Source organism: Leptonychotes weddellii, chromosome 14 (genome assembly GCF_054177405.1).
Source record: "Leptonychotes weddellii isolate Sample4059 chromosome 14, ASM5417740v2, whole genome shotgun sequence".
Classification (NCBI taxonomy): Eukaryota; Metazoa; Chordata; class Mammalia; order Carnivora; family Phocidae; genus Leptonychotes; species Leptonychotes weddellii.
The window spans coordinates 14,071,623-14,087,354 of NC_138382.1; the positions used below are offsets into that span (position 1 = coordinate 14,071,623).

A 15,732-nucleotide genomic window follows, 5' to 3' on the forward strand; every position below is an offset into this window, starting at 1 on the left:
ATTGAGAGAAATTTGTACTTAAAATGAAGGGCCAGGGTACCCATACTCCCTATACTCACCTTGGCGTGTACGGAATGGTTTGTGGTTTCACTTGGTTGAAGGTATACATCAGTTTTTGAGCAGCTCTTTGTTGTTGAATTTCCTACAAAATAGGGAGCAATGATAAAAATATTGGTCTGTTATCATATGCAGGCTAATCAATGACACAGAAGCACTAGAGGCCTCCCCAGTGTGGTTTTTAGCCTCATTCATTCAGCTCCCACCACACTCCACTCCAAAAGCAAAACTCTACAAAACAAAAACAAGGAAATACCACCACGTCCAGAACAGAAAGCCTATCCTCTGGGTTAAAAAAAAAAAAAAAAAAATGGCCTCCAATCAGGATGTAGCCAGAATTGCTTTCTTTGACCTATCCCTCTGGGCTCTGGGTCTCAGACTTACCCTGAGGCAAAGGTGAAGCACAGTACTCTCCCGGAAGATTTTGTGCCATGACTTCACAACCTCGGGAAGAAAGGACTTCATGATGAAAACCTGCCCCGGCTTGAGAACGTCACCCTCAGACCAGGTGCTGATGACTTTCATGGCTTTCCGGAGCCCGCCATCCATCTCCTCGCGGGACAGCACCTGGATCATTGCAGCTCTCCCTCGCTGGGACCAAGAAGACATGCTCTTATCCAGGTTCAAAGGGGAACTCTCCTCCAGCCTGTAGACAGTTACTTCTTCTCCCGCTGCAAAAAGAAGTACGGATGAGAAGTTCAAGGACATCTCGTGTCTGTGACATGTTCCAGCGTCCGAAGTAACAGCTCAGAATCAGTTCAGCTTCCCAAATGATCAGAAGAGAATAGAATTTCACCTGGACACAGACAAGTACAGAATAAAGGCCTGGACATTGGCCATGTTATTGTCCAGTAAAGGAGCGGGCGGGAGAGGGGAAAAGGGACTAAGCATCAAATGATATCTAAGAATTAAGTTGTTCTTATTATAAATTGTAACTAGACAAAAACAAAATCAAAGTAGTGGGGTTACGATTCCTTTGTTAAAGACAAATACTTCCAAAGAGATAGTTTAACCCCGTGTTTTCATTATCATCCCCTTTACAAGACTTATTAGACTTTTTTTTCCCTAATTCCCTTTTTTTTTTTTTTTTTAAAGATTTTGTTTATTTACTTGAGAGAGACAGAGATAGCAAGAGAGAACACGAGCAGGGAGGAGAGGGAGAAACAGGATCCCCGCTGAGCAGGGAGCCCAACGTGAGGCTCGATCCCAGGACCCTGGATCATGACCTGAGCCAAAGGAAGACGCTCAACCCACTGAGCCACCCAGGCGCCCCTCCTAATTCTCCCTTCTATATGACATTTTAATACCAAAAATATACCATATGTATCTGCATGTACTGTATGTGTATATATACACACAGCATGTACATACAGTATATACATATATTTTTGCTTTATACAGAAAAAGATGTTTCTGCTTCCTTGGGGGTGATATTACCCCCACTGAGAATTCACGGTTTAACACAATTGGAGTTAGCACCACGGTCATACCCCAGAGCCTCTCCCTCCCTCCTTTGTGCCCTTGGACAAGTTACTTAAAGCCTCACTTTCCTGATCAGTAAAATGAAAGCGAAAATAACGCTTACCTCATTGGGTTGTTGGAAAGATTAAATATGTGAATTTGGCTAACATGAACTAGAACTTCAGATACAAACTCAATCCCACTTAAAAGATTTTACACACAAAATGCTCTTTAACTGCTAGGCAGTTTCCACGTTTAGGCTCTTGAACAGGGAACAATTCAAGCCTAGATTCCACCTACTACAGTGTTTAATGCTTCATAACAGAAGCAACATATTCTATACAAAACTTCTGTCCAGTCTCTGTTTGATTTTCTCCTTACACCTCTGTTTCAAATGCTTTTCTTTTTCTTTCTTTCTTTTCTTTGGCTAACACTATACTGGTTCACCAAGAAAGGAATCTATTTGCTCACTCTTGCACTGAATTGAAAAGAACATGTCTAGGTAATTCTTAGTAACAAATTTTCACATATTTATTCTTCATGCCCAGATAAATGCCACTGAAGGTCTCTTCAGAGTTCTAAATACTTAGACGATTTACAGCACAGCTCCTTAGTTGCAAAACCAGCCATGGAACCGCGAGGAAGGAGAAGGCATTTGCATCCACGATCGGGAGCCCCCTGATTTGTCCCCGTGTGAAGAGAATTAAGATCTAGGACAGAGTGGGGACCCTTGTTATATTGTCAATTGGCTGGACAGAGAGACTCTGGAAGCCTTGGCTTAATGCGAGCTTGTTTTTCTTTACTACTCCAGCCTTTAAAAACGACATTTACTATCTGAGCTAAGAGCAATTAGTTTACATGAAACAAACTGAAAACAATATACAAAGCATTTCTTTTCAGATGCCTGTTAGTTTTTACTGTATTGACATTTATCGCTTTCCTCTGTGTTTATTACACATGGTTGGTTGGTTCTTTTCTTTCCTACTTACTTCCAGCCCTAAATCAGTGAATGCCAGGTGCAACATTATTGCTTTTTTCCCAACTGCTGCTCATTATAGGTCCCATCCCCACAGTATTAGATTTTGACCCTTGATGCTGGCTGGACAGCTAACAAGAGTTTCCATTTTAGAAAATTAATCGCACTAGACTGCAATCACTGGCAAAACAAAAATTTCAGCTAAAATGATGCAACATGGTTTCTCCTCCTTTGATTTTGCTCAGATGTATGCCTCTTCCCTGGCACAGCCTCAAGAAGGTAGAAATGGCACACTCACCAAACAGTTGGATTGGTGTAAATGGTATAGTCTGAGAAAGCCTCATTAAATTGTTCCTTTCAATGGCTGCAAACAAAAACAGATTTACTATTTTAAGTATGCATCAGTGGCTTGGACTTACAGAAAGCCTCCCCCACATCAGCCTGTTCATATAATGCTAAAATATTTCATTTCAAAGACCCCCCATTTTTGCCTTTATCAAAAATATTTTCCATAATCCAGCTTTTAAAATCAACTATGCCTTAAACAGGAAGGCTATGCCCTGGTCTTAGAAATTATATGAGATTACATAACATGGTCTGAGTGGGGCTATCACCTCCCCTCTCCTGAATGCCAAATCACAGACTAATCCATACATATGTGGAACTTCCTTTTCAAGAGCGTTCTGTGATCTTCATTTCTCTGGTTTTTCTTTCCCAGAGCAAATCTAATGCACAGTGGACTGTGGGGACATCTACTGTTGACTTTGCACCGTTCACCTTCTTTTCCCGGAGAGAACTGAAGGCCAATTTTAATTAGAAGCAAGTGATCTGCATTTTCCTGTTGAGAGCCGTATCCTAACAGATCAGAGTCAATATGAGTTACAGTATTTTTCACCAGACTTCCTAAAGTTGACAGCTGGAGTCAAAATATTGGATTACTGCTGAGCTGAAAGACCCAGTTATAAGGGCCTGGAAAGCAGAGTCTGGAATCCACTGAAACACTGTTTGCTACAGGGGAGAATTTAGGAAAAGACAGTCTATTACTGGGCCCTGACAACATGACCTTGAGCTGATAATAGTGGTAAGTGTCACACCACTAAACTCGTACTCAGGTGCTGAGCTTTAGACTGTGTAAAAGACCTCGCCCACGTCTCATCTCCTCCAAGGCTGAGAGTGATGACAAACAAAAGACCAACCAGTGGCACAAGTCCAGTTGGTTGTCCTATTGCTTTGCATTTCAAAGTGTTTCCCTCTTAATTCCCAGCTAGCCCTTTGGCAGATTGTTCCTCAGGAAGGGCAAGTACGATGATTCCCACTTGGAAAGAGAGACAACTGAAGCGCTGTGAAGCAATGTTGCTTATGAGAGTCAAGACCCTCGACATCTTGTTTAATAACATCTTTGTAAGATGTCTTTGTTGAATTTACTCGATGGGGCTGGCATTCATTCAGTGGTTATGTTCGCTGAGGGCCAGTGAGGGTATAAAATCCTCCTTCAAAGAACTCGTTTCAGGCCCCAATCCAAAATATGGAGAGCTCTGGCTTTGGACTTGTAAGGCATTTTGAGACCTCAAGGTCACCCTTCTTCACCATTTGGAACTTGCCCGAGCATGCTTTTTTTTTTTTTTAAGATTTTATTTATTTATTTGAGAGAAAGAGAATGAGAGACAGAGAGCACACGCACATGAGGGGGGGCGGGTCAGAGGGAGAAGCAGACTCTCCGCCGAGCAGGGAGCCCGATGCGGGACTCGATCCCGGGACTCCAGGATCATGACCTGAGCCGAAGGCAGTCGCTTAACCAACTCAGCCACCCAGGCGCCCCCGGTACATATTTTGCTTTGTTTTGTTTTTAATCCCACATTCTCTTAAATCCTAACAACTTGTTTTCCCAAGTAAATGGCAGGGTAAGAAATCTGAATGTTCTTCTCATGAGAGTGAACAGCAGCCTTTCAAGTTGGGAGTCCTATCAATACTTTGTGATTCATCAATATTTCTGTTTGCAACTGCAGAATCACAGACGTTTAGCTCGGCTGACATGTCAATGCGCACATGCTTCCTACCTGAGTAATGATGGCAAGGCTCTGGAGGGCTTTTTAAGGAGGCTGAGATTTCTGAAATTATAGAGAAGATTGGCATTTTAATTACTTGGCTGGAGATAAATATATGCTTATGAATATATTGCCTTCAAAGTTATTATTGAACAGGTTAATCGGAATGGCTTCTCAGTATTTGAGAAAGATTGCCTAATGTCCTTTAACCACATCATTGGGCATGGTATCCTGACAGTTTCCAATCATCAATGTAATATCTCCAAACATATTTATATAGGGAATTGAAGAAAGACAGGTAATATTAGCCTCAAAGATGTATTTCCTCTGAACCAATTACACCTCTGGGTTGCAGAAGGCACTGGGCTGCCCATCACACTTCACGACATCCCCAAAGCACAATTCTCTGAGCTCCCACCAAGATGCAGTACCCATATAAAGACATTATTAATACCAAGTTATTAGCAGTCTACTTCACTGACCTAAAATGACAACAAAGTGATGAAAACAAATTAAGAGGCATATACCAGAAACAGAGGAGTGGGTGGAGAATAGGACACCAAGGGGCTTGTTTGTTGGGCTCACCTCCTGCAGGTTTAACTGGTTCTCCTCTATCTGCTCAAGTCCTAAATTACAAGTCTCCAGAGAAATCCTTTGCAACAGTTTTGCCATTTCATAAAATTAAAATTAAAGTAGAGAGCTTTAGTCTCATGGTGGTAACTGCTTTATACCTAGTAGAGTAAGCAGCATAATTAGAGCCCAATTTCAAAGACCTCTCTGGTTTCTTGTTGCTGGATAAGGAAAGGAACAAAAATCCCTTCCTTTGGGGGTGCTTAGTAAAAAGTAAGATCAGCAGAAAAGACCCTTTGAGTTCATTCAATAATAAAAATAAAAACGTATTCAGCTCCCGCTACAGGTCATGCTAGCCAAAACAGATGTGAGTAAGTTGTGGCTCCCACCCTAGAAAAAAGGAAATGTGAAATACTGGGAGCTAAAGACATGTAGACTATAGTCACAACACAGTTGGCTAAGTATTTATAATAGAGGTGTACACAGAGGCTTATGGAACCTTCATAGACAAGCAACGTGATATTCTTTTTTTGTTGTTGTTTTCTTTTTTTTGGTGGCTGGGTGACAGACCTGTAACTCCAAAGCAACGTGATATTCTTAAAGAGCATGGGCATCTGAATCTGATAATGCTGAGTTTCAATCCTGGCTCATTTAAGGAGCTGTGAGAATTTGTTCACATTCATTCAACACACACTTACTCAACACCTACTAGCTGCTTAAGAGAAAGACCAGTGTAAAAAACAGATAAAGTCTCTGGCTACTTTCCAGTGAGAGGAAAGAAATTAAATAAACAAGTAAATATATAGTGGATACAGTATTACATATATATCAAGTTAGGGGGCTAGAAAGTGTGGGAGACAGGGAGCTTATTATTTTAAGGATGGCAAGCCAAGGCCTCTGTAAGAAGGTAAAATTTGAGCACAGACCTGAAGGGAGTGATAGGTAAGTCATATGGAAAAATGAGGGAAAATTCCAGGCAGAGGTGACAGCAGGTGCAAATGCCCTGAGGCAGGACCATGGAGAGTGTGGCCAGAGTGGACTGTGCTGAGAGGAAATGGGGTTGGAGAGTTGGAGGAAGGACAGCAGAGCAACAGGGCTTTGTAGACCAATTTGGACTTTGCTTTTAGAGAGTGAGATGAGATGCCATTTGAGCAGAAGAGTGACTCGATTTGACTTTTGGTTTCACGGTGTTATTCTAGCTGCGTTCTGGAAATAAGACTTTCAGAGAGCAATAGTTTGGAGGTCATCCTGTAATCCAGGGAGGAGATGAAAAGTGGTATGGGAAAGTAGGAAAGTAATCAGGTTCTTGATATATTTTGAAGCATTTACTGATGGTTTGGAAGTGCAGATGTGAGAAAACGGGAGCCAAGTATGATGGCAAGACTTTGGCCTCAGCAACTGGAAGGACGGCGTTGCCATTTCCTAAGGTGGGGGAGGCAGGAGGTGGCACATTTTGTTGGAGATGGCTTGAAGACACCCAAGTGAAGGGATGAACAAGTAGGTGGTCATATTCTGCAGGGCAGAAATGTTGAGTGAAAGAATGAACATGAGCCTGTATATCTGGATGAGGGCCCTCATCAACACTTGAGAAAGATTTGCAGCCTATCCTGTAGGTAATGGGAAGCCACTGGAAGCTTAGACGTAAGTGACAATTTATTGTTCAGAAAGGTAACTCCAGTGGGAACACGGGGAAGTGCAAAGGGAGAGAAACCAACCAGAAGGCTCACATAAAATCAAGGGCAAAACTTTTTACATCGGAAAATAAATATCAGAGGCTCTAAGGCAGAAGCCATGGGATAGAGCAACACAGACAGCTCCTAAGGATGGGGCTGGGGGTGGTACGGAGGCAAAGTTGATAGTTAAGATGGGCAAAGTTGATGACTGGGAACCAGAGAGAGTGGGATACACAAGGCTGTGGAAGAGAAGGGGCCCAATGGCATCAAGAGGTCAAGAACATGAAAAGGAGCCCATAGGCTGTGGTAAAGTTTGAGAACAGCCTCGACAGTGGCTTTGCCAGGGAGTGTCTCACATGACCCAGCCCTACTCAGTCACTTGGGGCAAAGTCCTACGGAAGCCATACAGGAAAAGGTATCCACATATAAGATGAAGGGCTCCTTGTGAGCGGTATGTAAAAGACTGACAGAATTGCTGAACAGTCGAAATGAGCTCAGTGGCAACAGCCTCACTCACAGAGAAAACTGGAAAATCACTGTCAGAAATAGGCAATTCAAAAAAAATTGTAAACCAGACATCAATCCTGATTTATGTGGAGAAAGACAATCAACTTTCCACTTCGCTATTGAACTTTCTACTTCGTACAGTAGACAAAAATCACATACAGAATTTCAAGGACTACAAAAATCTCAGCAGGAGAGGGAACCTCTCCATTAATAAGATAAAAAAATAACATATAAGAACTTACTGTCAACTCTACTTGAACTTCTCAACCTGTTTGAAAAATTAAAGTTGTTTAGATAATGCTTTAAATTTTTCAATGACCAAAGAAGTACAATAGTAACAATACAGAGTCTATATGTCTAGATGCATGTATGTGTGTATGTAGATTTTCTTTGAAAGCAAAGTGCCATTTGACCCCTATTTCTATCAACAGAGAAATGGTTTGCAACCCTACAATTATTTTTCATAGAAAAATGAGCACCATATATGCGTATAATTCACTTACTGTGCATGCCCTAGGCTAACCAAAAAGCAGTCGTTGGTTTTGGTTTTTAATTAGCTATATGATCAAACGACATATATAAGATTTAACTGTGTTTGTGTTGTTCTGGATCAATTAAACTAAAGGGTTCCTGAACTATGCAAAGCAGATGCCTACAAATGAGTCTGTGAATGTTTCTGGACAAGCCTACAAATCAGTTTCATTAGCCCACTTGGCCCCTAAATGTTCAGGGGCTGAAATTAGCTCTCTGTAAATTGTTACTTGCCCTGCTCAAGTGCACAAGTGGCCATGGGCAAGTCTGAATAAATTCGTTCAAAGAGTATCTCCAGTATTGAAGGTCCTTAGGGAAGAGAGTACAATTACAATTATTGTTTAATTTCATGCTGCAATAACCCACTACTCTGCATGAGCACAAACTACCGAACCTCTGGGAGGAGACAGTCATGTGCACTTGAAGTCTAGAGGCAGGCTTGCACACAGAGACCTCGATGGGAGCACCAGAAAAAAAGGCCATCTCAAATGGAGCTGGCTGCAAACTTCAAGTCACATTCCACCTGCTTGGTATCAACTGGCCCTTCATACAGTAGATGGTTTTGAATTCTGCTCCCCTAGCCACATGGATCATTTAATGATGTAACCAGAAAAGTCCAGAAAACACTACAAACCAAATAGAATCATTTTGCTTTGGTTGGTTTTCAAACTTCATTTCTCTGAATAAATAAAATCCCAGGAAAATACTCAAGCCTACAACCATGTGAGTTCTCTAGCTCCTCTCTCTTTTGATCCCCGTCTTCCCTTTGCTTTGTCTCAATCCTCAAAGGGTTACTGCTTTGATAGACACTTAGGATGCTCATGAGAAACCAAAAATAAAAAAGATCAACCTCATAAACTAAAATTAAAAATTTGAAAAAAAAAAATCTAAAGAGAAAACTAACAGATCTTCAGTCTTTTTCTTTAGGCCAGATAGGTTTGTTCCTAGTCTTGAATGCAAATTTCACAATCTTATCTGTCAGAAAAGATAGGATACTCATTATTCCGTGTGTGCTTTTTGACATTGAAAAGACAAATGCTTAATCTGCTGTGCTAGTACGTGTTTCATTATATTCTTAAAAGGCACTGAGGTGGGATCTTATTGCCAGAAATGGGAAAACTTGGAGAATAAATGATTTTCCTTCTTGCTGACAAAAGGAAAATATTGTCATTGGAAACACTTCTTTTTCGCCTCTTTTTCTGACCCAATTAAACCTTTGTTACAAATCAGTTTAAAAATCAAAAACAAAAACAAATAAGGTAAAAAAAAAAAAAAAAACAGAAGCCAAAAATGCTTAAAAACAGACATTTAGAAATACTCACAGGGAGTTCCTATTGAAGTTGGTGCTCCTGGAGTTCCACAAAGAGTTTCTGCTCAGATCCTGAGCAGAAAGGAAAGGTCATTGCATGTTCCCCCAACATTCTCCCACCCCAAGGTTCCAGTAATACATTTGCAAAACACACCCTCCCCCGCCCAACTCAATATTTCTTTTACTGGATGCACTAAACTCAAGTTAGAAAGATGCATAATGTTAGCACAATATCTGAACAATTCAATGTGTTGACTGACTTTAACAGAATGAAATTACTTGTATGGGGACATCATAGAGAAAACATAATATACAACAATGGCTTTTGCAGAAATGAGAGTGAACAGTTAATGATAAGAAAGAAGGATTGAAGGTCTAAGTTGACAAGAAATATCAATCATTACATCTCTGTGTCCTCTATCAGGACACTGTTGTTTCAGTGGATGATAATTTAGAACAACATTACTTTGAATTTATCATTCTATTTCCTATTTAGATTCAACTATTACTTCCTGAAACCTACTACATTCCGGGCATCACTCTAGGCATTTCCATTGGTCTTATTTTTGTTATCCACTACCAATAATCTCATAAGGATGGCATTAACCCCATTTTAGAGACACAGCTAATGAAGCTCAGAGGTTAATTACTATGCACAGCCCTGAAACCTGGGACATAGCAGACAGGTTCTTGCCACCACTCACCTCCAAGCAGTCAGACGGTTTAATTTCAAAACCTTCCACAGATTCCATTCATGAGGTTATTAACGTACATTCATACAGGTAATGTGGATACAGTTCCCGAGTTCATAGAAATAATGTTCAAACCAAGACCAAAATCAGATTTCTTGGGTTAGTCTAACTAGATCATGCTCCCCACATGGTAGATGGCAGTAAAACGGGCACGTAAGAAACAAAGACCGTAAAATCAGAGAACCTTGGTGTTGGAGGCTCCTTCATCCTGCAGGGCCCAAATCCCCTCCAACCCATCTGCAAAGAGGTTGGCTCGGCCTGTTTGACTAACCACACTAAGTGAGGAACTTACTACTTCCAGAAATAAACCATTCCGTCCTTAGAAAGCCCCAATTGCTAAAAATTCCTCCTCAAATTGGGCTGAATCTGCCTCCCAGTAGTTTCTATATGTTGACCCTAGCTCCACCTCTTAAAGTGTAATGCAAATACCTATTTTTCTTCCACCTGGCAACATTCATAAATTTCAAAACAGTTTCAAAAGTTCCTGAACTATTGATCTTTCAGGCTAAAAACACCCACGATAAATTAGTGGGTGGACCAATAAATTGCATGGAGAAAAACAACAAGGAAAGAATAAAGGGTGGGGGGTGGGGCTCGAGGGGAGTGAAAAAAACTGAGCATATATTCAAAGCAAGGATTTAAATGTAATACCAGTAAAAAGGAGAAGCCAATTGAGGGACATAAAGGTAAAACAGACACAGTCAAGGAGTTAGAGAGGTGTGTGCATAAATTTTTTTTTAATATCAAATAAGATGTCTTTACCTCCTGAGACTGCTTTAGATAATCACTGACTTGGATTGCATGCTGTTCCGTTTCTTTGGTTTTCATTTTCTGATATATAGAGGGTTCCAGACCTTGTTAAAAGAAAGAGAAAAAAAAATTAGAGAATACTTGAAAATGTGTTACATTCAAATCACATTCCTAAATAGGAAGATCTGAACATAGTGCATTCATCTAAATTTGAATATAGTTTCTTTTTCTCTTTTTAGCAAGTATTACCAAGATTCTTTGTCCTTTTTTTCCTCAAGTGGTTGAAAGCTATATATTCTACAGTATTTCTATTCATCAGTAGTTTCCTTCACATTTATAATAATTTATGCTCGCTAATCAAAGTCAAGCATTAAATGGTCCATAACTTGAGTCTTCCCTACAGAAGAACACCTTTAGTGATTCTTTTTGTCCATGGTTTATGTAAAACACATGAAATTTTCATTCCAAATTGTTAGGCATCCTTCCTTAACAATTGCATCAAGCATCATAGTAGGCTACTTGAAAAAATAAAACAAAACAAAAACAAAAGACAGAAAAGAATACCAGATGACAAATTCCATTTTCAGCTCTTTCTTAAAAAGGATGGCAAGGATCATTATTGTCACAATTTTTTATACTGGTACCTGCAAAGTCACTGGCATATAGTAGGTGCCCAATAATAATTTAATTATTGGATTGGATTAATTCTGAGAATAAGGCTTATTAAGAGTCCCTGGCTAGGGCACCTGGGTGGCTCAGTTGGTTAAGCGACTGCCTTCGGCTCAGGTCATGGTCCTGGAGTCCCGGGATCGAGTCCCGCATCGGGCTCCCTGCTCGGCGGGGAGTCTGCTTCTCCCTCTGACCCTCCCCCCTCTCATGTACTCGCTCTCTCTCATTCTCTCTCTCAAATAAATAAATAAAATCTTTAAAAAAAAAAAAAGAGTCCCTGGCTAAATGTAGGACATAGGAGATAACAGTAATTGTTTTCTCTAATGATTTTGTGTCAAACACACACACACACACACACACACACAGTACAAGAAATCTATTGGAAAAAAATCACAAAATGTCATATGATATTTTTGTAATATCATAAAATTATGATCAATATGGTTTCAATGAGAGCGCAGAATTAAAATTAAAATAAAATACCTAGAGGAAAAGTTAAAAATATACCTTTCCTTTTCATAAATTCCTCAGAACTTCTCTTTTTGTATTCAGAGAGAGCTACCTGACAGGGTATCACCCAACATTCAAACTTTTATTTTTAAATTCTTTTTCAATTAATGCTTAACTCAGATGTATTAAAAAAAAAAAAAAAAGAGTCTTAATTCAGGATGCAGTTCCAGGTAGATAGTGGGCCTCCTTGTCTCCTCAGATTAACTAGGCACATGGAGTAAGCCTATTTCCCTACATCTTCTCTCCCTTCCATCAGACTTGAGATTCTTTCCCAGAATTCTCCTGCCACCTGCATCTTTTTCTATTTGAAAGTCATTGGAAAGAACTTAAATAACTTGGGAGTGGGGCGGGGGGTGAGTGAAATGGGTGAAGGTGGTCTCAGGTACAGACTTCAAACTGTATGATAACTAAGTCCCAGGGAGGTAATGTACTGCATGATGACTGTAGTTAACAATACTGTATTGTATATTTGAAAGTTGCTGAGAGAATAGAGCTTATAAAATTCTCACTACAAGAAAAAAAAATTGTAAGTATGTGAAGTGATGACTGTTAACTTGTAGTAATCATTTTACTATATATATATATACACCCACACACATATATATATACCAAATCATGTTGTACACATAAAACTAATACAATGTTATATGTCAAGTATATCAATAAGAAAAGAACTTGAATAATTTAAGAAAAGCATACAACTTAAATATCAGATTTATAAAAATATGAAATATAATATAAATAAACATTTATAGATAAAACAATACATTTGTAACTGGACCTAGAATCATATCTTTGGGTATGGGATTTGATTTATCCAATATCATAGGCTCTTATAACCTGTGTGATTTAAGGCAAGACAATTAAGCTCTCGAGTCATATCTATAGATTAAGAGCGTTCTGAATAATTTAATTTCTAATGTCTCTTTCAACTTAGAGTCCACTTGATTCTCAGTGATTTAACAGACAATTGAGTATTTTAAAATATAAATCAGGGTTTCTCAACCTTGGCACTGACATTTTGGGCTGGACAATTCCTTGTTGGAAGGAAAGAGATTATCCCATCCATTGTAGGAGGATGTTTAGCAGTATCTTTGGCCTCTACCCACTTGAAGTCAAGAATACCTGTACTTCCCTTAGTTGTCATAACCAAAAATGTCTTCAGACATTATCAAATGTCCCAGGGAAGAGAGGTGGGAGGTGTACAAAATTGGCCCTTGGTTGAAAACCACCAACCCAAAGACAAAGCAAGGTTTTAAAGAAGCATAATAACATAGATTTCAATACAGTGTCTATTTGTACCTTAAGTTTAGTATTTCAAATAATTTTAAATATTTATGAGTCCTGATCACATAGTTCCTTCTGTTTAAAAAGTAAGTGTGAGGAAGATGGCAACAGAGTAGGAGGACCCGAGGCTCGCCTCTTCCCACAAATACAATTAGATAACTATCAAATCATCCTAAATACTCCAAAAATTGACCTGAAGACTGGCAGAGCAAACTCCATAACTAAAGGTAGAAAAAGGGCACATCAAAGAAGATATTTGCACACCCACGTTCATAGCAGCATTATTCACAGTAGCCAAGAGGTGGGAATAGCCAAGTGTCCACTGATGAATGAATGGGTAAACAAAAGATGGATATCAACTGCATTCCGTCTTGCCATGGCAGCCATGGAGGTGTCCTGCAGAGATCTTGGGAGGCTCATGTTGAACACGATAGAGCTACAACATGGGTGGAACATGGGTCCCTGCATCCCTGGATGGGAGGCTGCCTGTCAAACATTTGCATAGGGCTTTGCCTAAGTGAGAATAAACCTCAGATGTGTGAAAGCAAATAAAATTAAAAAAAAAAAAAAGAACTGGTAAAGATCTCTTATTGTGTAACACAAGAAGTTCAAAGTTCTGATCATTGCTCCCAATTCTGTTCATAATCTGGCCTTATCTTACTTGTCCAGGCTTATTTCACGTTCTCTGCCTACCTCATAGTTTTCATTTGTAGCTAGTTGATCCATCTTTTCTCCTTTACAAAACACCATTAAGGGATACTTGCCCATGGAATAAATACTATATGTCAGTAGCAATAAATAACCAACCACTACTCATCCCACTGAGTTCTGTGTAAGGGTCCATATCAATGTCTCATGAACCTTAAGAATTTATAACATTAGACAACCTCACTCCATACATCAGACTAAATGAATACTCCCTGAGCCAGGTTTAACAGCTCTGGATAGGAGACTAACTGAACCTTGTTTTTCTTTTCTGGATCCCAACAACTATTCCATTAAACGAATGGAAATTTTGTCCTTTTCATAAAAATTAAAAATCAAAAGGAGTTATTTTTTCTAAATGGATGTGCCACCCTCTCATTCTTTCATCTCCACTTGAAAGAACTGCAGGGACCACCGGTGTTCTGGGAACACAGCGAGGAAACTTCCCCAGAGTTTTTGAGATCCAAGAGTCTAGACTGTTACATACTCATCTGACTAAATTTGGACACTGTGAGCCAGTTCTTGCTGCAGGCCTCTTCTTCTGAGATGTTATTTTCTCCTGGCTCTGAATCCAGCTGGTCATTTTGAGAGCAGGTGTCGACCTTTATGACCTGGAGAGAAAGACACTTGTTGGAACACAGTGACATTAATCTGAAAACATTGAGTCATTAATGTGACTCCCAGAGGTACTATAGTGAGTAGCAGTGGTTGTTAACATTGGCTGCACATTAGAATCACCTGGAAATCTCTGAAAACTCCCATTAGTCAAGCTGGCAAGACATAAGCACCCATGTAATTATTATTTGCGGTCATGACTGAGAACCAGGCTGGGGGGCAGCAGCCATCAAGCTTGAGTGTGCAGCAGAATCACTCAAGGCTATGCCAAACCACAGATTACAGGGTCCCACCTCCAAGACCCACCATTCAGTAGGTCTAGAGGGAGAAAGAATTTTAATGTCTAGTAAGTTTCCAGGTAATGCTAACACTGCTGATAGAAGATCACAATTTGACGACCAGTGGCGTAGAGCAAAAAAACATAAGGCTTGGATCCAAAAAGAACTTGTGTTGGAATTCTAGATCTATCACTCAGAAGTTACGTGAACTTGGGTAAATCACTTAATGCCTGTGAGCCCCATTCCCTTTGTCATTAAAATAACAAGTAGCCAACAATAATGGCTTCCATATGTACTAACCAGGGACAGAGAAGAAATGAGATAAATTGAAAAAATGCAAGCAATAAACCAATGCAAGTTATTAGTACCTAAGCCCAGTTTCAATTTCTAGTTAAATTCTGGCCACTTGAACCACTGCAAAAAACAAATCTACTGAAATCATATTTCATAAGATCCCAGCAACTCATAGCATTTTCCCTGTAAAAGAGTCTTCTTTACAGGCTAAATCTCTCCCCCCAAAAGGTAATTTTACATAATTGTCTTAATACTTATCTCTTTGTTTCTGCTTCTCATTCTTTTTTTTTTAATTTTATTGTTATGTTAATCACCATACATTACATCATTAGTTTTTTATATAGTGTTCCATGATTCATTGTTTGCGTATACCACCCAGTGCTCCATTCAATACGTGCCCTCCTTAATACCCATCACCAGGCTAACCCATCCCCCCAACCCCCTCCCCTCTAGAACCCTCAGTTTGTTTCTCAGAGTCCATAGGCTCTCATGGTTCATCTCCCCCTCAGATTCCCCCCCCGCCTTCATTTTACCCTTCCTACTATCTTCTTTTTTTTAACATATAATGTATTATTTGTTTCAGAGGTACAGGTCTGTGATTCAACAGTCTTACACAATTCACAGCGCTCACCATAGCACATAACCTCTGCTTCTCATTCTAAAAAGAACTGAGGTGCTTTTAAAAAATGCATCCAGATTATTATATGGAGAAATGAAGCAGGGCATTAAGATTGGGAGAGGTG

At 39.7% G+C, this 15,732-nt stretch overlaps 1 protein-coding gene across 1 annotated transcript in view; it reads right to left on the reverse strand.

Moving 5' to 3' along the window:
- The window catches only part of TRPM6 (transient receptor potential cation channel subfamily M member 6), a 128,416-nt gene that overhangs the window by 15,995 nt on the left and 96,689 nt on the right, over positions 1 to 15,732 (reverse strand). Inside the window, exons 26-33 of the mRNA XM_081804066.1 lie at positions 14,290 to 14,413; positions 10,644 to 10,735; positions 9,143 to 9,201; positions 7,532 to 7,557; positions 4,552 to 4,602; positions 2,793 to 2,858; positions 442 to 728; positions 60 to 142 (exon numbers count right to left, since the gene is read on the reverse strand). Coding sequence (XP_081660192.1) covers positions 60 to 142; positions 442 to 728; positions 2,793 to 2,858; positions 4,552 to 4,602; positions 7,532 to 7,557; positions 9,143 to 9,201; positions 10,644 to 10,735; positions 14,290 to 14,413 — 788 coding nt within the window. The remainder of the gene's footprint in view (positions 1 to 59; positions 143 to 441; positions 729 to 2,792; positions 2,859 to 4,551; positions 4,603 to 7,531; positions 7,558 to 9,142; positions 9,202 to 10,643; positions 10,736 to 14,289; positions 14,414 to 15,732) is intronic.